Source organism: Varroa jacobsoni, unplaced genomic scaffold (genome assembly GCF_002532875.2).
Source record: "Varroa jacobsoni isolate VJ856 unplaced genomic scaffold, vjacob_1.0 scaffold_502, whole genome shotgun sequence".
NCBI classification, from domain to species: domain Eukaryota; kingdom Metazoa; phylum Arthropoda; class Arachnida; order Mesostigmata; family Varroidae; genus Varroa; species Varroa jacobsoni.
In genome coordinates, this window is record NW_019213404.1 from 220423 (window position 1) to 245709 (window position 25287).

Genomic DNA, 25287 nt, shown 5'->3' on the forward strand with positions numbered 1-25287 from the left:
TTTAGTTCCCTTGGCTGTGCATTGACTGTGTGCTGAGATCTTCTAGGCTTTGTGAACCTTTCCTGTGTACTCAAAGCCTGCTGTATTAAACACGTTCACGGTCGACTCTTAGCATGCATCTTAGCAATAGTAATGGCCGTATCCTTTGAGCCATAAACGGGTTCGATGGAATGCTTAACGGTAATACCGTACGTGAAATTCCAAACATAGAGCCAAAAATTAAGCAAAATAGATATTCTTGTAACTTGTTACTTAGACTTACTTTGTGGACTCCAATTTTCTTTGCTACGATCGGCTATCCAAAATAGACACGTTTATCAGGCTTGTTTTAGTGAGGAAGAACGAAGCTCAACAGCTAGTTAGGATACTTAGCCCATTAAGAATTTCTTTTAAGTGCTTTATTCAAAGTTACATATTAAGTTTAAAGCTAGTAGAAGCCTTTCACAGCTCGCAAACCATGCCAGTTTGAATTTGCGATGGCAGGTCGAAGACAATTGTTCTTAGAATAGAATGCATTTGCATATTTCATTTAGCGCTCCCTTGTCCTGTTTGACGGAAAACGTCACCATGTGTGAAGTCCACCGAACTATAAAGGCGGCGTTTTTCAATTTGAGACCAAAAAGAACAGCTAACGTAGCCGGTAATATACGTGGTCGGCCGATGTCCAGTACACTTTGAGCAACGTCCTGTTTCGGAGTTATTCTGCAGCCCGCTCTGGCCCCATAAGGAACTGACCTTCTTTCTGTGTCAAACCTGTAGTAATCCATTCAACTATGTCTTACTCAGTTTACTAGCCTAGAAAAATGGATCCCTGATTGTTTCCGAGCTCTAACTGTGTCCTGTTTTTTCTTCTATTGAAGCATCCATATCTAGCCGAGAGGACGAAAATAAGAGGAACAAAAAAAAATCACAGGATAAGGCATCGATTTCAGAGATCGTTTATGAAAACAGTATCCCAAAGTATATGTGGCACGGTTTCTCATGCTCTAAATATTACGCGAAAATTTCATTTGTCGCCATTATTTATAGCGGCATTTAATATGCCGATCTTCCACAACAGACTAGGAGTAATACTTACACAGCGTCCTCTAAAGGCCTTCTGGCAAATTTTTACCGAGCCTTTTTATGAAGGGCTTATGAAACCTCAGGTTTTTGCATTCATATAAATGGCAGGGTCGTGCATACAGTATACGTGACGTGCGATCGTTTCTTGCTATAAATATTATAGAATCAGATATGAATAATAAACGAGGATGTTCTATGGACAGAGACGCCGCACCACTTAACAAAGGGCTAGGTTGCTTCAGCAGATCAACACGGCCATCCACTCCGATCACTTCATGGCGATTATCGGCGCATGAGAGTACCTATATATATATATCTCAAGACGACATCCTCAAAAGAGTATTATCGCTCTGATCTACCTGTCTTATTCGGAGGGGCGAAAATTCCATGAGCCGTTCTCCGGTACGTGGACCTTTCCATAACAGCGATTCCCTATACTAAGCCATCTTCGACGGGACGCCGATCATCCAATTCAAATGATTATCAGGTCCAATAGCTGAGACACAAAATATGCCAGACATAACATGAGTTTATACGTTTCTGGTCCACCTTAGTGAATGAATACAAAATAGTTCATTCTCTAGCTGGTACTATATACCAGCATTTACTCGGATATTTTATAGTTTCCACTTGTAAAACTGGCTTGTCTTGCTCGAGAAGCTTCCTACTGGCCAGCTCAGTTGTCTCTTTCTCTGCCTGAATTAGCTGTTTAATAAAGCCGCCATATAAAAGACATGATAAATGTACTACATTATGGAGCCTGATTTTAACTCCCTAATGTTGCGTCAACACCGACTTTTAATCACTAATACAAGAAGACTCTACGGACTTTCGTGCTGTCAATGATTCCACGTTAATATAGTCTTTGTCAATAACGTCCTTTCGCCATTTTTTAACGTAACGATACTTGAGACGGCTACAGCGTGATATGCCGTGTGTCACTTTTGACGTTTCTGTTTTACAACTCTGGCCCTATAAGAGACCTATTTTGTCATGACCTCTTCGCACGTTTACGGCGCATTGAGTGTCCCCTACAGACGTGTTAATTGGCATACGTATAAACGTATTGCTACTTTTCGCTCATCCGGTCGACCTCAACTGACCTCGTTTCAAGACTTAAAATTCTGAGACCAAGGCGTATGTTAGTGACTAATGTCCTTGCCCTATACTTACTCACCTGTTCGCGTCCGTGGCTCGTTCCCTGTACGGTTCCCTTCCGTAGATTTTATCCAGTGTACATATGTGCTTATCCTATTATTCATTAAACTGATTTACTGATGATACTATGGAGATTCGGAAATCGAATTGTAAGGCCAGCTTCTCTGACCTCAGGCCTATTATTTTATAATACGAACAATTGAATGAAACAAATCCGTAGTTTTTCAAAAACATGAGTAGGTACAGGATGCAATTACTGTGCCAAAAAGTACAACATTTTCGTATCTTTATCCTCGCACAAAATAAACCCTGTTGCTTAGAAAGTCGATGCCTTGAGGCAACAGTCACTGGCGATAGCAGAAAAAATCACTGTTTTGCGATCTTTCGTTGAAGCAATACGCGACGTAGGTGGTCTAGCGTAAAGATATACTAAAGTTGGCCACTATAGTAACTCTAATGAAAGGCTAGTTAGAGACCTCATGAGTTACGGCGTTGAAATCTTCGTACATCCACTCTGCTTTGGGACGCACAGCAATCTTCAATAGAAAAAATTGCAACATTAAGCGTCTGTGGTATTTCCAACGGCATTTGCTTGGCACGCTAGTTTCCGTCTGTCGTTGACCTATCAAATACTCCCATAATGAGAAGATCCAGTAGGGATATCATTCATTGCGTTATTAAGTAGCTCAGCGGGATTTTGTTTTATATTTAATGTGCAATGGATTAACTTCAAAATAATGGTCCCGCACGTCTTATAATAACTGTACGAAAATAACTACTAACTTAAGTGGGTGATAAAATGAAGAGGAGAAATCATTCTATTCGCCCTGTGGGCTGTAATAACAAACAACTCAACAATTCTATGCAAAATTCAACCAAACCACCCATTTAATCTCCCGATCCGTCTATAAAACGTATTTTTTTTATATCTGTGTTGATCTATCTGCAGTCTGTCGGTGCGAGCTTAAAAGCTGTTCTGAGAACTGAAAGAAACGCATTAAATCCGATAGCGATTTAGAGAAATAACGGCTGAAGTGTAAACATTTGGCCAAGAGCCATCAATTTGTTTACTTATACAACTCTCAATGGCCATCAATTGGCAATCAAGGGGAACCCTGGAACATACCGCGGCCGTTTGTCGAAATCGCCATATGTTTTTCTGTTCTGTGCTCGATTTGCCTTATTGAATATGGTTTATGATTCTCAGTGGAGAAGACGCTATCAGCGCTTCTACAAAGTGTATTGTATTGGAGTTCCATAGTTTCAGGTAATACTTTTCATATGATTTCCATCAATGTAAGGTTCGTGCTCATAACTGACAGACCGAGTGTAAGCCACTGCGTTGCCTAGGTTCTTCACCTCTTTGCTGTATCGAGCTTATGAATCAGTCAATTGAAGCGTAACATCAAAAAGGAACTGAAGTTACGGCTACACACCAAAGAGAAGTGGCTATCGTCAGTGAAATTGGCCGCCGTAAGCCGTAAACTTTTCTTTCCAGCCGTAAGCTTGAACGTAGGAAACAAGTTTACTTCCTCTGTGTCCCTAGGGGCTGCCTGCCCTCAACTCCATTGAGACGGCGCCCGTTGCGTACTTTTGAATGACGCATGCTTGTAGCATAATGAGCAGCAAGGTGTCCGGCTGAATTCGAGATGTGTTTCCCAAAAGCGAACGGGAAACATTTCTCACTGCTGGAAAATCACACCGCCAAACTTAGCCTCGACATCTATGTGCCAGGCTACACGCATTAATGGCGCATATATGTATGGGGGTTTATTGTGTTTTCGGTGTAATAAATTAGTGTTAATCGATTTCTGCGCGAGAAACTGACGAAGACAAAAATTACGAGCTATAGACGGTGTGTATGGCTCGACGTGGCCCAACACCGAGATCCAACAGAGATACTAAAGAGAAAGTGAATAGCAAAAGCATTTGACTGTAGAATTGACACGCGGCTTTTGTGCAAAGCATCTCGAAATGAACTAGAAGCCTGTTAAAGCAAAGCTGAACTGGATCAATATCGATTACAGAATTTTTTTGCTTGTCGTAATATGATGTTGAATCTATTGTATGGTAACGCGCTGCGACTGCCCGTACATCCATCGTACGTACGTACGTACGTACGCCGTTACAGCCCACCTTTACGGTGCAGTGCAATGGCGCGTCCAGCATTAAACCAATCCTGTTAGTGCTGATTTATTGTCTGAAAGGTTGCTTTGTTTTCTGCTAGCTACCCATCGACTTGGGCCGAGCAATATATTTTCGTCTTTGTCTAGACCGAATTGAGACCCATGTGTTCCGATTGTCAAACAAGTACGAATGTATTCTTGATAGCTGTGTCTGATTCAAATTTATCATTGATTATGCATATGGTTTATCACAATGAAATTAAATAGGTATCTTTAGTTGCCATCACATACAATATGGCCTATCACAATATCGCCCGAGTCGTTAAGGCAAGGGTCTTGTATCGGTCGTCTGATTCTTCGCGAAACGAGCTCACTTTTGGGGTACATCTCTGAAAACTACAAGTACTGCGCACGGGGAGCCATCTGCCATTCTGCTTTGAATTTTATATACACGAAATATTTCATGCTAATTGGTCTCATGGGATAAGGAAGCCAAAATTGATAGCCACAGCAGCGTCCGTGAACGATTATTGCATTTCATAATAATTGAAGAAATACCGGTTTTTTTTTTTCGACAAACCCGAACTTAAATCCTATGAGCTATATTAGGCTGTTATAAGCGAATCTGGCGAATTAAACATGGATAACTTTTGAACTTGTTGGGCAAATGATGCTTCTTTAATATATGTCAGGGGTACTTTTCTTTATTCTATATACACTCGTTCCCGCGCTCTGGTAGCTTCTAGAAAGCCAATACCTACCATTCGCGTTTCCATATGTAATTTCTGCGCCTGTCTTTCAGAGTAAATCGATGGCGGGTATTTGCCCATCAGTTGCTTTTTTAGGCTATGGACAGTTCCGTAATCACTCGAATTTAGAGCGGGAAAATAAGCGGGTTGAATCGAACGTTGTGTACTCCTTTGCTCAATCCAAAAAGTAATTGAAGTATGGCAATGTCGTCAAGCAGCAAGGCCGTACGCTTTCGATTGCTGTGCCAACGATTAATGAAGAATCTCAAAAACGAAGCCTCATCTTTAAATCTAACTCATCCGTTAATGTATTCATCAAGTTAGTCAAGGAAGAAGGTACAGTTTGTCCACCGGTCAAAATTAGCGTCATATTGACGCTGCTATGGTTTTTATCAACAAGAAGTAACCCGTGTATTGTATTCTCTGTTTTCACTAGTTTGATTAGTTCTGCTCTACCTAGCGAACTTTGGAATTGTACAACGTCTTGACACACGAGAGGTCTAGGTAAGGGACCTTTAGCTATCTCACACGTGAGAATCACCGAGTTCGTCATTCTCTTAAGAACGTTTCATGTTTGACCTAGGTAAAAAGGCACCGCTTCGGTATCATTGGAGCGTAAGCCTCTGCCTCTAGACATCGTATTGAAGTAACGGCAATGAGATCTCGAAGTGATGCTATTGAATAAGGGCACTGGGGTCGTGCCGTATAACTATAGAGGATCATGTTTATAGGGAATTTTCTCCTCGCTCGCAAAAACAAGCTCCACATAAAAGCCGCGAGAAAATAAACTACCTAGGAAAATGTTACGGGTAAAGCAGGAGATGCATTAATGAACTTGCTGAAAAACCATTGAAGCCAAACGTTTGCTTAGCGTTCGGCTAACACTGTTATTCAACATCTTCAGTATTATGTATAGTCGATTCACCTCAACACTGACCTCTCTTGCTATACCGAGAACCAAGCGGATGTAACGAGACCACCCCTTATACCCGTTCAGTTGTCGGTATTTTCTTACCCACCCGTACAATCAATATTCACTCTTTTGTTGCTATCTAAAGTTTCTGTATGAGATATGCAAATATGATAGACATTAAACGCAGGATCTGGCTTAAGGGCTCATCAAGCAGAATTAGTTTAAAAAATCAAGTCTCTTTATACATTGCTTATTTTTACCAATCGTGCTTTTGCCATCGGACGGCTCAGCGAGCCTCTTCGCAGAAAGGCCGACCTGGTACTCGTCATACTAGTTTGTGTAGACTTCTTGATAAACACTATTGATCAGGTGTGAGGAAATTGGTAATCAAAGCATCGAAATGTGACTTCTCTTATTTTCCTTAGAATACCACACGTTTCCACAGAATAGACAAATTGAAAATGACATCTTGGACACATCGGTATAACGCTCAACGAGGGCTTTCAGAGAGCTGCATGATATAATAGTTATGGGTATATTTAATAAAGGCATATTATATACAGCGGACGATGAAATACGAAGGAGAGGAGCTGACGAATGAGGCAGCGTTAATTAAAGCTGCCATGGTGCATATATGACTATAAAGTTTTTTTTTTTATTAGTTAAGTACCAATTAGTTTTTCAAGTGATCGTCACTCATTTCACCTTGCGTTCGTTTATTTACAGAATTCAACTTAAAATAATTCGAGATGTCGCCAGTGAGTATTCGGCATCTGTCCTAAGGCGTTTCATGTATATTTAAATAACGAGAGGATATACAATGTACCAGTGGTATGAGCAGACGACCGTCGTACGGCTTACCGCGTAAATCGTAGTTACTGTATTGTGACGACGAATAATTTCGAGGAAAACCACTGCGAGCCCGCAACGGGTCGTGCAGTATTTACGCCCATTTAAACTAACCCATCAAGCTCAGCTTTGTAGATTAGGATACGTTTACGCAGATGTAAAAGATGTAATCTTAAGTAAACAGTGTAAGGCTGAAATGGTGGTCGACAAAAGTTCACTCTAGAACTTACAATCAGTTGTACTCTACATTTGTTTATACCATATGTTGTTTAACTCAGCATTTCGCTCTTCGTGAGCTTCTTCCGTACGAATAGGGCTGTACTGTAGGAAGGTCCTGATCTTAGTTCAGAGCTTGCTTCAAGCAAACTTCATAATAGTTTCGCCGTCCCACCTTTTCCACCCCATACCATGCGGCCATACAAATGGGTGCGTAGTCGCTCGCTGATTGAAAACTTGAAAAGGTTTTATTTCACAGCATAAGTTTCATTATTCGAATGGGGCGCTAAGCGATTGCAAGTATAACATCAAACTCTACTTTTCAATTTCTTTCAACGGATTGTTATACCTTGGCTATACTGCAAATGTCGACAGCGGCATCTTTTGTATACAAGAGTCAGTGTACGTATGTTTGCATGATCCATGCTATATATATGGGATCTGTCGGGGCTATATAAAAAGTAAATTTCTGCTTTGCCGTCCTCCTGATGCCCTTTCGTTACGACAATTCACTAATCAGTGTCTAGAGAGCCTTACTGCGCAAGCGAAAATATGGAATTTTTGATAGAGGCCTACACGACATAATGACAAAGAGCTTCCTCTAAGTGTCTTTGCAAATTAAAAATAACCGTGGCACCGCACGTTTGCTAGATTCGTGTGGAAGATGTGAATAGAAGTTAGCAGGAAACAGACCCAGCGCGACCCATGCAGTTTTCCCGTTGACTTAGAGCACCCTTGCATATACTTCATTACCATGACATCACACAAATAGCGTGTAAAAGGGTGCCTGGAATGGCCTTGCTCATCAAGTCGACGCTAGCGGCATCACAAACACAATGAATACTATTCTAGAAAACAAAGGAGACGTCGCCAGTTAGTTCGGATGAAAGGCGACCTGCTCCATTCTTTCCAGCTTCCATACTGAGCTGTCACGAAGCACACACTGCAACATGCATCTTTATGCATGGGTATCTGCCTTCGTAGATCTAGATGCGTACACCTAGGACAGGACAGCACACACCTGTTTATCCTAGGATAGGAAATTGCAGCGGAACCTAAAGGCAGCTGTGATTAGATCGGCTGGGCAAGATCATCTTTGGGACATTGTAGCGGTAAGCCACTTCACAGATAATGGTAGTCAATTCTTTCTCATGTAATATCTATTTGCAATGCACAAGCAAGCCCTTAGTAACTGCGATGATAACGGTTGCAGCCACTGGAAAATGTCATCTATTGACATCCTTTCTTTCCTGTCGGAATTTCCTTCTCTTGTTCCCTGATTTCAGTGGCAGATCGAAGTACTCGTTGATGCAGTTATGACAGCAGACACAGTAACTATTTTGCTAGCAACACCGCTGCTCATGATAGCCATAGGAGTTCTTCATTCTCCCAGGCTGCTCTAATTCTGTGAAAGCTTGTCGTATTTGCAGGGCTGTATTTAGGCGAAGAAGATGATTTCTTAGTGAACAGTGAGTGGGTAAGGCGACGATAAAATGAAAACGGGAGAAGGGGCCACACGGAAGATGATGATTGCTGTCGAGAGACCTGAACTAGCAGCCTATGCTAGATTCATTACGCCTATAATTGATTACGAAATCGTATATCTACTAGTAAAACGGATGAGCGTGGCATGGAGGGCCGTAACTATTGGGTCGCATATATCCTATAAGAGTTACAATGTTGTATAATAGGCGCGAATACGATATATGAATAGAAAAGGTATATGGACTTGTATCCCATCACGGCAATGCGTTCAGACTATTCATGCGTGGATGATCGTGCCAAATATATAATCAGAGTTTGTACACATATGCACGTACGCATATGGGGGCTTCGTGAGTCAAACAATTCTCGTCATCTGTCTTCGATAAAAAAGACATATGGCGAGATGTCACGAAATGTAGATATAATATGGTCACTGATCATACTAAATTAATTATGAGCTAGCTGCAATTTTGTATCGAGTCCTGTTAGCATTCAAAGTTAATTTCCCGTTATATAGCCCCAGTTGTTCAACGTGCACTTTTAAATATAGTATGCCCGCCAACTTTGTAGGTTTTATAGAATGTACGTCGTTTCTTTCGCAGTTCTATAGAAAGTGTGACTTCCATGATTAGCGTATTTTTTTAAACTTGTTGCTATTTTTTTCCACCTAGTAACAACTGTACGTTCTAGCCTTTCAGTAGCAATTCGCTAACGTCGTTGCACTAAAAAAGGCGACAAACACTCAGAGATGCAGTGTCGTTGTGAAGAAAAATGGCAGACTTGATGTGCCGATTTCATAACGGATGGTGTGTGATGTTACAAGCGAAAACGAATGAACGCTCGTCCGGATCGGAAGCTTCCTTCATCTCTGCTCGCTTACGTAGATATCACAGGTTACTATGGAAACGACGCTAGGATATGACAGTGGTTGTAGCCTACTGCATTCTGATAGCGGCGTTTTGGTCGCCGTCGTTGTTTTTCCCCTTTACGTTTCTTCTAAACAAAAAGGAACAGGAGAAAAATCACTGCGGCCCTGGAAGCGTATATGGTGGCGGGAAACGATTCCTGCAGGCGTCGAATCTTGCCTAGTCTAGTCTCAAACCAGCCAACTATGATGATAACGACGAGGGAAAATATTCTCCGCTAACCTATATGACCCGGAAAGCACAATTACACGGATGTGACATTTTGCACTGTGGAAACACTACAATGTAGACTGCGCGTTTTCCGTAGCTCTTGTTAATGTTAGCGTGTTTGCTCTGTCTGGCCAAAGTAACTCGAACGGTTAGGGTGGCAAGGTAAGAAAAAGGCAAACAAATAGGCGGGCGTATTCATATCGATAGTTCTTCTAATCGTCGACGGTTTGTTCGCCGCTTCGCTTCTGAAGGGAGCACTATAACTAGGCTGTTGCTCCGATGACGTCCGCAATGTCCATGCTTTATGGAGAACGGCAGCGATATACTATTGGCTGTAAAGATCTGTCACCTAAAAGCTATCGAATTTAAGTTTTTTAGTAAAAAGTAGAGCGGTGTGATATGGACGAAACAAAACTATTTGTACCGTACATTAGAGTAATGGTGGGAAGCAGATCTCAGATGCTGCTTGGAATTCTCAATTCATAAGGGAAAACGTCAGGACCATATAGGCGTACAGTTATTATTGTCGTTACTATTATTATATTTAGATCGACGTTCCTATGCGCAACACTTTCGTTTATGACAGACCCTAAAAAAAAAAAAAAAACGAAAAATGTGCAGTAATAATTTAAGACAAGCGTTTCAAATGGGCAATTCGGGTAAAACTGCCTTTTCAATAGAATAATGTCAAGGGACATGTCCTGGTGGCATTGTTTGAGATTATTCTGCTATGCAACACTATGTAAGCGCAAAACTGCTAAGTTCACGAAAGTGGGGCGGGGGGATCCTACCATCGCCCCTCTTTAGGGTAAGCAAGAACTGTGTAAGTAGGGGAGAACATAGGAATTCTCCCAGTGTCCTTCTACTGAACACAAACATTCTATGCACCAAGGACAAAGGACAAGTGAAAGTAGGCATCTTTCTACTAGGCATCAACTAAACCAAATCTGGTAGAAAGAAAATTACTTTCGAAGAAGGTACCGAAAAAAATTATGATGCCACAGGCCGATACAGATAGTTTACAATGGCCACAAAATAAAAAACTGCATCCTACAAAAAATCACCGAAGGCCTTTTTTTTTAATCTAGTTTTACTATCGAATCTGTTCGGATTGATCGCGCGGAAGCTAAGATGGACGGGAGTGTCGTAGAAAATAGTAATGTTAGGACATATTGCCCATATCTCTTCATATTATTTATATGTAAACAATCAGTTTTAGTTGCTTTTTTATTCTGTTTTGAATGCTTTTTTTGTTGAGAAATCCAGTGTACATCATGAAAATAGCTATTTTATATTATAGCGATATTTAAACATAATTCAGATATAAGCTGGTACAAATTTAGGACAAATCATTTTCTAGAGATCGAACCCGAAGCATCAGGGTTAAAACGGTAGGTTCGAAGCCGAACTCAGCCTGTAACCGCACGTTTATTTACGTGCACGATCTCCATCTATGATTAGGTCACTGCTACATACACTTGCCGCGTATTTGGATAGCCACACAGTTCTATTGCGTTCCGCCGCTAATTTTATTTACTACTTCGACAATATATTAAGCCGAAGCTATAAAATATAGACAGATATAAAGTAAATGAATTTGGCGCATCGGTTTTTTAATGTCTTTCAAGCACTAACGAAAAAATGAAAGTGGTAGCGGTTCTAAAGAATATACTATCGAGTGCGCCCTGTACACTAACAGATTTCTGTCGTAATAGGGCTATTAGATACGGTATAAGTTTACGTCTACGAACCAACATTAAATCAGCTGTTATCAATCAGCATAAATACCTGTTATTGTTTTACTTTTAGATTGCGTGACGCGCTTTTGTGAGGGCTCTATGCAATACTGTTGTAAATAATTGCGAAACCTTATAGGGGTTTGTGTGAATTTTTACGTACTTACAACACGAGTGTACTATAATAATGGTTTTCTATTCTAATTGCACCATCAGGCCTTCACGCAGCGCTCAAGTATCGAACGGCTAAAGCTCGGGAAACTAAGATGACCGTCAGTTTGCTAGAGTCGCACGTCTCGACAAAATCGTAATCATCATTCTAGCACCTATTTCGATTAGGGTTTTTAGGTGGCTACGCAAGATCTGTGTTTCTAAGTAAATCTTTCGGTATTACTAAAGTAGTTTTTCGTTCGAGCAACTCTTGTCGACAACAAAGCATAAACACGTAAAGCAATTTTGCTCTTAAGAATTTGCCGACCGCAACAAACTACAAGCCTACTGCGGTGGTGGAAATTTGCCGATGACAATAGTCCTTTCAAAGAAATCTTTCTAGCTCCCACACCACAGCTCCGAGACCAGGCCCAGGAGGCCCGCTATTTTATAGGTAAGCGCAAGGTAAGATAGATTCAAGACTTATATATAAAACTGTTGTGATAATAGCATTTTCAGACTGACAGTTGAAGTACTGCGGTCGCGAGCGATACACATATCACCAGAATTAGAAAAACGTTCCCTGGAAGAGCATACCGGGCTTGCACGAAACCCTACGAACGCACGTCAGAGTCTACAAACAAGTCATCTTAGAAACCCGGCTTTTGACTATTCTTTTTCTCTGTTGCCAATTCACGTTCTCGAATGTATTCCCACATCGAGCGCGCTATAGGCGTGAAAACTAGTGGAGAAAGAAGAGGTCGGTGCGAAAGTGCAAAATGATGGTTGATTCATTGACGTCATCGACAGGCTGTCAATTCGCTGACCCACGGACCCGATAAACAGGGCTATTGAACCCCGAAAAATACCGAGGAATGCCCCAGGTCAATCGGTGAAGCCCTATTATATACGAAACGTCTGTTCTACTTCGAATTCTCGCACTGTTTTGAGATATTTCAGTGCCGTGAAACTTCTATCTGTGTCACTAAGTCTTAAAGCCATCAACGCTACCACTTGACAAGAAAAAGTGTATAAACCCTAAGATCTATCAACTGTTTCACTGGTGGACGAATCCTTATATTAATCAAAGTCTACGGATCGCCCGCTAGTTGAGAATGACGGAGCCTCTTGATTAGTACGCGGCCGGAAGAGGAGACAATCAAAAAAAGAGCCCATGGGGACACACATCGCTCCGATCATTAATAAACTATATATTACAAACATTATATTAATGCTTGCAGCTTTTTCGAGCTGTAGTATGGATTATGATAGAATTGAAGATTAGGCGTTATAAACCTGTTTACATATATATATATATAGGTGGCTAATTCAATGATAGACCTAAAGTAGCGTAAGTTGGTCAGAGAAGAAATCGATATACTTGTAAAAAAATGCGAGGCCAATGTCCTGGCAACAGTTTTCTTACTTGTTTAAGGCTGCTAGTTGTACGCTTCTGTCTTTTAGGCTCTCAAGTCTAAGCGAAGCATGTTAAAATTAGATTAAGAATGTTTCCTACAAGCCACCTGTCTGCTTATCAATGATTGTAATTTCCTAATTGCGTAATGGACAAATGAATTGTTATAGAGTGTAATACCTGAGAAGAATGCTACCTACCGTCCTTTATTGTGCGGCCAATGCTCGACGCAATAATCGACTTTTGCTTGAAGGCCAACCTGCAATAATAAAAACTTCTGCGGCACCTCATGAGTAAACACCGTTTTATAGATGAACAGTGGGGTCGCAAGAAGCAGGGCAATCATCCATATGGTGGCTACCATAAAAAAGCCACTAAGTGGATTGAACGTCTCCCGCGTCGGGTAGAGGATCACTTTGTAGCGGTCAATTGCAATAGCCATTATTGAGATCGTTGATACAAAAATCGAGGTTGCTTCGAGGCCAGCGACGAGTTTGCAGGTAACTAATCCGAGCGGCCAAAATTTCAGGACGATTTCAACAAGCGAAAATGGCATAGTAAATAAGCACAAAATGAGGTCGCTGATCGCCAAGTTGATAATGTAAATATTCCGTGCAGTCCGCATCGCTGGCTTACGGGCGACGGCTAAACATACTAGTCCGTTTCCAAGAGCACCCGTCATAATGAGTAATGAGTAGACGAGCAATAAACCGATAAGCCAATTTTCATCGATAGCTCGAATATCCATCATTTGTTCAAGTCGCTGCATGATTTCCTCAGTAGTCAGGTTCTCTGTTGTATTGAAGGCTGCCGTCGCCGGCGTCACCGACGTCACGACGTCAACGAGCTTCATGGTTGTCATGTTCGCCTGAAATCCACAAAAAAAACAATAGATGAAGTAACGTGTTCTGACACCATACGAATTTGACCAATGTGAATTTCTGCTGATAGCTTTTTTAAAGAAACTAGTGAATGATCTACAGCTCAACCCGGCAGTGGGTTGATTCTGTTACAGAGTTTCTAGTTCGCCTTTTGGAAAAATGCTTAGAATCGGCAAACAAAGGCATCGGGGACCAATGGAAATACACCGAAGCCTGTTTCGCTCAACCATCTGAGCACTTGTTCAAGAAAAAATTCAACTAGGATCTGTATGGAAATCTTTAGCCGATCCCTCTAGTCACGGTACATCCTGTGTAGCGTCTACGTACCATCGACACAACTGAATTGCCACTTGCACATTGAGCTGTGACCGATAGAAATTTCTATTGCGGTCCGATTGGTTCCCGGTGCATCGATGTTCTCTATTATCGACGTGTACCACTCGTGCACATAGCGAAAAATGGCCAACAGCTATATGTACATTACTTTACTTATTAACGAAAGCTTCTGTTTGATTTATTACCTGGCACTTGCTGAATATTGGTACTAATATCTATGCCTGGCTAAAGAGTTCGGAACTTATTTATATGCATAGCTTATGGCCAAATTAAACGTACTGATAGGCACCGTTCTACGTTCATTACTTAGAGCATTTTTCTGTAATCTTAACGATAAGTAGTAGCTTTGGCGTTTGCTCTTCCATCACGGAATGTTGCGCTTTCAGCTCAGCAGCACCTCATTGCAGGCCGTACGCTAGCGTTAAGCAATGAAAAGAACAGTCACTAAATAACAGTAGGAAAAAAAATGCCAGCGTCAGTTTTTCGGGAATTTTATCTTCTCACTCTGTAATTTCGCGACGATATCGAACGATGGTCCTAAGTTGTATACATTTTTTTAGTTTATATTATGAGGCACATTTAGTGTCTTGTAATTAGAATATTTCACACGTATGAAAATGTAGATGAATATCTAGAGATCAGTTTGAAGAAGCAGGCGTCACTTTGGGAAGGGTAACTTCTAGGGAAAATCCGTCTAAAAAAAAAAGCAAAGCTAAGCAACATCAATAAATTTTCATAAAAATGACTTTATTAACGAGAATACGAACTACAATCCAAGATAAAAATTCTATACCCAGTGTTATATATTCATCATATATATACGTACACCTATGGATACTTGTTTTCTACCAATAAAACATTGCACATTTCCTATGGCGAAAATTAATCTAAAGGAACATCGCACTTTTTACCATTTACAGAATGCATGTTATTGTTTGACAACGTGTACGGTCGTTTCTGTCCCGACCTATAGTACCTCAATAATCCTTAAGTCGTCCTCCTTTTAGGCTCCTGTCACCTCGATCATCGAGATCCCCGTTCTCACTCTTGTATTGCCTTGCCTTTTAATAAAAACGCATTTCGACCTGACTCCGTTACGGAACCAGGCCCCCCCCTGTCTGCTTGTGTCGTTAACGGTTTATGTTGTTAACTAACTGGCGTCTACAACACCACGCGGTACCCTATAGCGTTAAACTATATAGAATGCACGGTAATACTGCCACGAGAGGGTGATTCTTGCAAAGCCTGAATGAAAGAGGCGCTTTCCGTAAGCAGCAACAAAGTTGGCCTCGTCTTATCCACAAGAACCTGTTCCCGCCACGAGCGCTACGCAATCCCTTCTGCATCGCACCTTTTTCCCAACAGAACTTCCCGAGCACAATCTCGGCCAATCTGGCGTCATGCCGTGTTCGAAAACCCTCAAATCCTCTTGGTATCCACTAACTTCGTTTGCCTTTGTTTCTTCATCGTCTGAAGCTCGATCTGGCATGCTAAAGCAAAAACAAAAGGAAATTAACGAAAGTCTGAGCGACCAGCCGGCCGGCCTATCAGCCAGCCGATCCGTTGGTCATGTGTGGTACCGCCTGGGGCCAATTAACTCCGTACATCGTTCCTTTAGTGGGCCAAGTGTTGCCTGTGAGCTGCAGCTGACCGTGGTCGAGACTGCCGAACTACCAAACATTCCAGCCTGTCCACTTCCGTCCTAAACTTCCTGTTTTTTCCCAAGTGTCACTGATTACTGCTACAGTTGCAGGAAGTAGCGAGCTGAAGAAACCGAGTGAGCGAACTACGTCTTTTCGTTCCTCACTACAGGATAGCAACTATAGATGCCTAGCGCTACAGATACCACCAACAGGTCCTAATAATAATACTAATAATCGCAGCAAAAGCGCAAGAAGTACCACATTTTTTGGGCGACATTGCGGCCCTATACAGCTGGATATTGTTGGTCCTGTAGCATGCCTACCACTATTTTAGGCTTCACTTCACGGATGTAAAGCTCCTCCGTAGCTTTCAATAAAATCGAGATAGCTGCAGGCCAGGCCACCTTTTGCAACCACAAATATCCATAGTATTTTTCTCCTTCATGAGGAAATACGAACTCTGCGCTTTTTGTATAATTTTTCGTTACCTAATTTTATCGATATGGTTTTAAGAAACATACGAGTTTCGTAAAACATTTACTCTGTTTATCAAACTTCTGATCTACGTTCGTTTCTTTTTCTGGTTTACGCCCTTTTCGTCGCGTAATCCTTATGCTCATAGAAGCATTACAAAATATCACATCTATAAAGAAAAACTCTGTATTGAGCCTAATACAAACAAGCTTTATACGAAGTCTACCTACTCCGTACGAAAGTTGCTTCGTGTCCTTTTTGCACTGGGAGTAACAATTTGTTGCAGGGCGTGTCATAGATTCACTTCATATGTCAGATGCAATGGACGAATAGCGCTTGTGCTTTTACGGCAAACAGTGACGCTTTCGCAACGTCTATTGACCCTCCAATCAAGGTCTCCTTGTAAAAAGCGTGTCAGTCACGAATATAGCCTTTCGTGCGCCTGCAGGGCTAAAATGTCTTGAAACAGAGTTTTTGGGCCTTTAGCGATGTATTGTTGACTCTGTCTTATAGACCAGATAGTCTTCATTTTCTACGCCAGGGCTTGCCTAGAATTTGTCACCACCTGCCTGTCTTAAATTGCAATTAGATCTATTGTAACTAAGTTATTTAGTTTAATAATAATTGAATTTCAAAAATCAAAGGACCCCATATGCCATCCATGTCATATTGTTTGAATTTGTATTTAGAAGATTTTCCCTAAATACTTCTATTTATTATAATTCTTAACGAAAAACATCAAACAAGCTGTCAATTCCTCAGAACCCACATAGATACTTAAAGGACCATTATCTGAATATTAGTCTAACCACTTCTGAACGGTTCTTTCTAACGCTTTTTCCGGGTTTGATCTCATAGTTTCCTCATAGCTCAAGTAGGTTGGATCAGAGCAAAAACAGAATTAATTCATTGGACGGGACGCCACGGCTCCAATGAGCTCGAACCTTTCTAACTCAGTCCTATTTTTTTTTCAGCAAAAAGGCCAACTACATCAGCTGTGTATTGATGTCTGCGCCAACTTTGCCGATGATAGCATTGACTCTACAGGTGATATCTGGTTCTTGCTTGCTTTTTTTTTTATCAAATCATCTTTCAGTATCCAATTTTAGTGATTTATTAATATGTTTACCTAATTCGACTATATAGGTAATATACGACAGCGTTTACACATACGAAGACTCCTAAAGTTAGTATACATGGTCACACAACCGCACAAATTACCACAAGATGTTGAGAAAACCAATTCCATCTAATTCTGCTCTGGGAAAATCTTACAAGGAGTTATCGAAGCTAACTTTTTTAGTATCGATTACAGAAAATACGATAATAGCGAGCATGGTGCAAAGGTGGGCAGCAACTCCTTGCTACGACGTTGCGGCTCATCCCTGATGATGGTCCCTAATTAACAAAAGGCAATTAGCTCGTAGTCTATGGTACAGACATACCAAAGACAATCAAATACGACTGGCTGGTGATCTCTTCCGTCGCTCGGCCGACCTTTGCTAGCCATTCGGGACTGGCATAGCTGCCTTTAGGGCCTTTCTCCTGCATGCATATACCGGGCCACGCCTATCGATACGAACGGATATACTACAGGACAGGAATATCTGCCAGATGATTAGCGAGTGTAAAGAGAAGTTTTTGTCGTCAACCAAAGGCCCTTTACCATCGTGATTGCGATCTGTGGATTAGACTTGACTGATCTGTAAGATTTGCGTTACTTTCGAATGTGTAAATTTTCCTCTTTTTTACACTGTTTTTTTTTTTTCAATATTTACATATGTATATACGTAGTATTTTCTTATATGCGACGCTGCGAAAAATCATAGTTCAATAAGGTATGCACCAATGAAAGCAGACATTAAGACATCAGTTTGTACAATAGTCATTTGTTTAGGCCGTAGCGCTGTTGCTCGGATCCACGCGACAGGCTAAATCCAGCAAAGTTTGAAACAATGTCACACTTGTAGAATGATTGTGTTTTTATTTACGGGATAGTATGCGAAATATGGCGCCAAGGGTCACACCAGCCTCTTCTCATGTAGCAATCAATCTGCGAAAAATTGCTATCGTAGCTTTCGAAATTTATGCCCGTTACGATTTCGGAGCGGCAGCCATTGGACGTTTCAGCGCGGATCTGCTAGCTGTTCTGACGATGTTTACCAACAACGTTCACTAATCCGTCACCGTTCAAAAAGCTGGATAGTTGCTTTTTATTTGAGAGTGGGAGACAATATAAAAATAAACATTTGATTATCTCCTATGGTTACGTCCAGTATTCCCCCCTTGGTTCCTCGCCTGTCTGTGATCAGTTTCCGATTTTAAACGAGCGCGGGTAATCCTGGTGTGATGTTCGATGCGGATGGCAATCATAGGTTGTTGCCCTCGAGATGTTGCCAGCCATGCTGCCGCAAAATACCTCGAGGCACTTCGACCACAACGATTACGTCTGATAAAGGACTGGATAGATTTTCGGTGCCAATAACGATGATTCTCGATGGAAAAGAAGAATTGCTATTGCTACTACTACCACGGCGGATGCGGCGTCTCACGTTCGGCATCAGTCCACCCCCGACGACCCTTTAACGTTCTCTACTCTTGCGATCAAAGTACAATGTTAGTAATTCACCCATTAACGCGCCACTGGCTACAAAGGCACGAGCAAGAAGAGGAGCACAAAGTTCGTTGGAAACAGATAAGTATAGAAGGAGAGTACCGATACAAAATAGCATTATCGTTCGCTCCAAATTACTAATAAGATACTTAGAGATAAGATACAATATGAATACATATTTTCATCCAAAGAGTACTGCATGAGTAGCTTAACACATTGCACTGTATATGTCGACTAAGATAAGCCAGCTTTTCTGAAATTGTGGAGCTACCGTAGTTCGCGCCGCTGACGGCAACGGCACGTGGTGCAACGAGCGCGAAACTATGGTGTCTAGCTCGACATATATAGCGTTCCCGCTGAACTAAGTCGTATTCTGAAGCCACTTATTTGTTTCAATTTCTTTTTACAAGTAGCACCCATACTGTAATGGAAGAGCTTTTAGGGTGTTCCTGTAATACCAATTTAATACAACGACTTGAACAAAATTGGTGTTGAACAAAAACCTAACATGTTTAGGTTTCAGAATGTGAAATCCGCCTCCGTCCCGAAGTGGAACAGATCAATTCCGCACGCAAAATAGCTAGCGCTGTTGTCGTGATAAAATAACCGCAAAGGACAAATTTTGTTTGCTAAAAATAGTGCAAAATCAAGTTTGTAACGCGTGCTATGTTTACACGATGTCCATCGCAGACGCTAACGGCGGTTAGAGGATTTATCCGGCACCTCCAACTGTCGGTGTAGGTTCGTTTTAATCGTATCGCGTTAGACAGTACGCGTCGCTTTAAGAACTGCCAAGGCTTTTCGAAACCTCAATCTCGGCACAATTACATTCGCTATTTATTTGATTTAGTGAGCGCTCGTACCGGTTCTATACCATCAAATACAACTGTCTGTTCTATTTCAATAAATGTAATTTAAAAAGATTCGGGGTACTTTTCGTTTGCGACATGACCGTTTATTGATATAGGAAATTTAAAAAGCTTACTCGAAATTATCACAGTACTATCGAAATAAGCAAAATCGTAGCTATAGCTATTCCGATTTTCGTGCAAGACGGGACAAGGTCATACAGGATCGTGTGCATGGTCAGAACGCAAAGGTCAGCTAAAAGATCTTGTTGTCTATGGGAGTCAACAGTCGCAGCGCCGTCCAGAAGTGAAGGTTAATGAACCATTATAGATCCGTATGTTGCCAGCACTTGACGTCCAGGCACATCAAGAATATCAAAGGCTCATTAGATTCCGAGCACAAATTTCGGTATTTCATCATATAGGACCTTACGTAAATACGTGCGCGTCATGTTGGTAGTTAGTTGAGACCTGATAGATATATATATAAAGGGAAAAAAACAAGAGAACAGCACGCTATTGAAATGCTAATGAGTAGTAACACTAGCAGAAGCATTTGGTCTTTGTGATCTGCAGTAGCAGCATGTTTGCTCGTGAAGCCTACGGAAACAGAGCTTCCTAGGTTCGAAACCGGACATAGAAACAGCTTCGTGCTCAGGGTCGACCGCAGAGATCATGCTTAGCGGAGTGCACCGGACCTAAGATTCAAAACCTCATTAGCACTTATGTGGTTTTCTAGGCTATTAAATAATAGTTAGAAGCTTATTTCTATTTTAATAAATCACAAATGCAGTCAAATAAAAAATCTCAAATCACCGTTATCTTTGTTGTACTAAATGATCCTGCAAGCTCTTTAAAGGATACCCCTCTACAACTAAAGAAAATAATATCAAACAAACACACAAAGTTGGCAATTATGATAACAAACATCTATTAGAGGAAGGTAAAAAGTTGTCGCAAACGGACCTGGTGTAGTATAAAATAGTATAGGTGTATTTTGAAGGAACGAAAATTGGTGTGAACTTAATGCATTGACAATGTCGTATGGAAACATTCCCAGTTTTTGGGGCTACAGACAACACACAACCGCCCACATACTTTTTGCTGGCCTAACGCTACGTGATGCTGCCAGTTGCGAGAGATGATTTTTGTCCTAGGAAGCAGCATCCTCAGCGATATCCGAGTTGTCAGCGGCCTTAAATCTGCTGTGCAGAAAAAGGCTGCCGCGGGTTTTTTATGGTTTCCTCTACGTACCTTACCGAAATATTACATATGCAATGAAAAATATTGCTCGCTGAATCTTTAAAGGTAGTACGTCTTTGTACAGTCTTATTTGCCACGTTGTATGCTTTCACCTTTGGCGTAAGCTAGTCATGATCATTTTTGGCGTTCCGGCGAAGAGCGGGATGTCACTGTGACTGCCGGCTCATTAATGTAAGCTACAGGTTGCACTCTAGGGAACAAGTCATCATATCGAAAAATGCCTTCGTGGGCAATGTTCGAAAGCAGAAGCCCCTGTATATACCTCTGGAGTGTCCCTGCTGTCATGTCAAACGTCGAATTCTTATTCGTGATTTTTCCGATAGCTCGAGATTACCCCCAAAAATACCGCCGAGCGTTTTGTTCAAACATCGTGTCAAAGATCGTCTCTCAACGCGTACTGATGAACGCAATTTTCACATTAACATGGCTGCAAACGAAGAGCTTCTTTGAGTACATTTTAGTCCCCCTGATTTGTCTTGCCCTATTGGGCTATATAGTTACTGTAGTACAATTCTTGACTGTGGGAGAATCTATTATGGCACAATACAAGCACAATTTTGCTTGCTTAAAAGCTGTCTTTTGTTATTGTTTTTATTATGACAGCGGGACTTGCTCTATTAGGGCTTGATAGTAGCCTAAATGGGTGCCACAATCACAATAGATGTTACACGCATAACTTAGTTCATGATTCAATAAATCGGGACTCCATATAAAATATGGTTATATTCCTATAAAAATAAATTTGACAAGCAAAAACAAAACCCGTGAAATTGTTATAGATAATTAGAGATAAATATCTAGAGTTGCTCGCAATTGAAATACGCTGGCGCCTCGGCAAACAAATACAAACCTAAAGAAGTTTCTATATGATCCAGTTTTAACGAGGCCATTAGAAATTTAGAACTCGTATCTAGAAGAAAAAAAAATGCTGTTTCTTTTCTACTTTTTACTCTAAAACTGGCCAATAAGATAACTGAAACGACTATAAACATCATGGCAGAAGCCAACTACTCTGATCCGATTAATCATGGACAGATAGATGGGCAATCAAATTTGTAGAAATGTTTTGCTTTTCCTGTATCAAGGGACTCTCTTACTTAGTTCGAATGAGATCGTGCTGCCGTCTGAGCATATTATTGAACCAATTATAGATTGATTGTCAAAGACGAAGGGAGAAGTCCTATATTAGCATGAAATTGAAATTTGCGCCAGCCTTCTTGCTTGTATCCTTTTAGTGAGGCCTGGCAGGACGAACTGAATTTTAAACGTTCTGCTTATTAACTTTACAAACAATAACAAAAACGGTTTCATACGAAGCAGTGGTTACCTCTGCCAATGACCGGCAAATTTCAAACAGACGTCTCCACATATAAACACGGGTTCCACTATATCACGGCTGGTTGAATCATTCGGGGAACGTTATAATTCTCTTGGCCCTCAACGTGGTGCATAGCAGTATCCGAAGCGCATGGTGCCATAATTAGAGTACAGATCATTAACGATTTTTTTCTTTAAACAGAATCTAAGCCGGCGATACTTTTGTTCTTTTTTTAACAGTCTAATACCCTATGCCCTTCAAGCCGCGATCCTTTTGAAAACCAAATAATGGTTTGACGAAAGGAAAGTTTTTTTCCAATGATATGATCACTCTCCGTGATTATAATCACATCAAGACAGCAAACGAGGCTGGCTTAAGGTTTTTAGGAGGACCGAAGGAGGATCGGTCCATCAAGGCTGTTTGTGAGCATACTTGAGGGCTCGCTGCAACATCCTCTGAGAGCCGGATAATGTTATTTAAAATTAACAGCGACCGTTTTTCTTTTCAAAGTCCTGAATGAAAAGTTTATAGCAAGACTTGACGCAAGAAGCTGTTTCCACCCCGTCTCGTCCACACGTCGAGGATTGTTCAACGCGTCCTACGGGTGTTTTCTCACGCAAAAAACGTGCAACACTTTTTTAAAAACGGCATAAAAAAACACGAAAGAATTAGATATAACACTAATTTAAACAGGTATTGCCAGCCTTAAACAATATTACACCATTCCCATCTCAGTTGAGCTGCACCCGCGGGATGTTCATTGAACTGTTTCATTATAATATTTATGGGAGTCATAAATGGGGTTAAAGCGTCTAAACTAGACAATAGACTGTTGTTTACATCTGTATGTACCTGCACTAATATTAACAAAGGCGACCTTCCATCATTTTTCGTTTCTGATTTATATGAGCATTGTGTAAAATTAGCGCGTCGGTTCTTGTCTAACAATAGGCCAATAACGCAATTCAGCTATCTGAAAATGAGCGTAGACGTCAGTCTGATCAAGCGTACAGCCGTATTGAAAGAATCCAAATTGTGAAATTTTGGAAGGCGGAAACCACAACAGCATATTAGTATAAATTTCAATATAACTAAAAACATGACGACCTATCTTTATTAAATATTCCACTATGATATTGCATCGTCCAAGCTGGCAAGATTTGTAGGTACATTAAAAATGATAGTGATTACGGTGACTGGTGCAGGATCGAATTTTAGTCTGATACGAACTTTCTTTGTAATAAGCTTCGTCTAGGCCTTCTCAGATAATACTCCAAGTGGCATTGTCCGTGTGGGCTATGCGGTCCTTCTCCCTTGCGTATAGCACCTGTTTCATTTGGAATACGCAACATTAGCAATTGAGCCTGTCATGAGCTGTGGCTGCACTGTATTCTGTAGCAAAGGAGTTAAGCTTCCAAACGTACTCCATTTACATGCCGTTTTTGATGTATGTCTATGAATCCACCTGTGCTGCCCGAAGTTTAAGCGCTATGTAAAAACATCTTAGATTATGAATAAGGTTTATGCATTCGAATCAGTTGTCACTATTCCAGTGACGGTAGGCGATCGGACGGCGACTGTTAATGTTCCGCTACGTTTTTTCTCCCGATAAAAAACATACGAGATTTGTTGACTCCGGTAGGCCCATATCTCTTTGTAGTGCCTCTTTCTATTTATTTCAGTGGCATGGTCACGACGTTTTACTGCACCGTACACCGTCAACATTATTTTCTGTTTGAGACACTCTAAATTTTGTATTGCCCGGCCATAACCTTATAGCCGCCTTCGAAATGACTCATTTAAAGTATGGCCAAAAAACTGAGCACACTTCAAAACCGCGGCGTTTCCTTAGGACAAGATTAGGTACTCGAATGGAACAGGGAATGGACGCGGACGGAAGTGAGGGGAAAAGGGGGCACAAAGATGTGTACGCACAGCACTTCCTGCGGCCATCGAGTGTGCGCATGTTCATATATATATGTGTGGCTTTCTGTCTATAATGACGTGGGCAGGTTGATGAGACATAGTGACGTCGGCCAATTTTTGTAAGATATGTAATCTGACGTAATCAAAGAACGGACAAGTCTTTTTACGAAATACGTAACCAATGAGTAGCTGAGTGGATAGGTACAGCGGCATGGTGGGATCCTTTGTTATATTTGACATGAGAGTTTAAGCAAAGCTTAAAGAAGTGAGACAAAACGTATGATTTGGGTGAAAAATGGAACTTGTATTAAAAAAAGAGAAAATGACCATTTGTTTTAATCACTGCTGCATATGTTTTAAGGATTATTCATTGACTCGAGCGATTACTCGAGATGCTGAGCCATTTAGGTAACAGCAATTTTACTTCATCGGTGTCTAAATTATTGAAATCCACAATTTCAAGCTACCTACCCAGATGCAATACTTTCTAGCAGCGCGTTTGGCGTTTAGACAGCTTTTTATATTAACTTATTAAGAAAACATCTTTTTGCAAATAAGAGGATAAATTTTATTGGCCATGACCCCCATGGTCGGACTCACGCCGGTAAAATCCAATGCATGAAATCAGAAATTCGGAAACTTCATTTGCGACCAAAAAAAGGTCAGAAGTTTTACAAATAGCGTAGTTTTCCAAAAGACAGATCTTTAGCTATACGGAGAGTTGACTTTTACAGTGTATGACTAGACTCTTAATAGTATAAAATCAATAAACCATGTTTACTCGATAGGGCGTATTCGGTTAGACGTCGGTTCCTAAAGGCTCCCGTAACCTGAATAGTTATACATCGATGGAGAATTTACAAGTTGACCGCTTAACTGAAATGACTTTAAAATCTGTTTTGAAATGTGCCACTATATGAGTTTTCAAACACTGCTTTTAGCAAGCGCGCGTGCCTATAAAGCGTTTTTCCTTGATGCCGTTACAAA

General features: G+C 41.0%; 1 protein-coding gene across 2 annotated transcripts in view; it reads right to left on the reverse strand.

Annotated features, from left to right (window-relative positions):
* The window catches only part of LOC111260988 (neuropeptide F receptor), a 76309-nt gene that overhangs the window by 26542 nt on the left and 24480 nt on the right, over positions 1 to 25287 (reverse strand). For both annotated transcript variants that reach the window (XM_022834126.2, XM_086968527.1), the window contains one exon: positions 13198 to 13865. In XM_022834126.2, coding sequence (XP_022689861.1) covers positions 13198 to 13865 — 668 coding nt within the window. The remainder of the gene's footprint in view (positions 1 to 13197; positions 13866 to 25287) is intronic.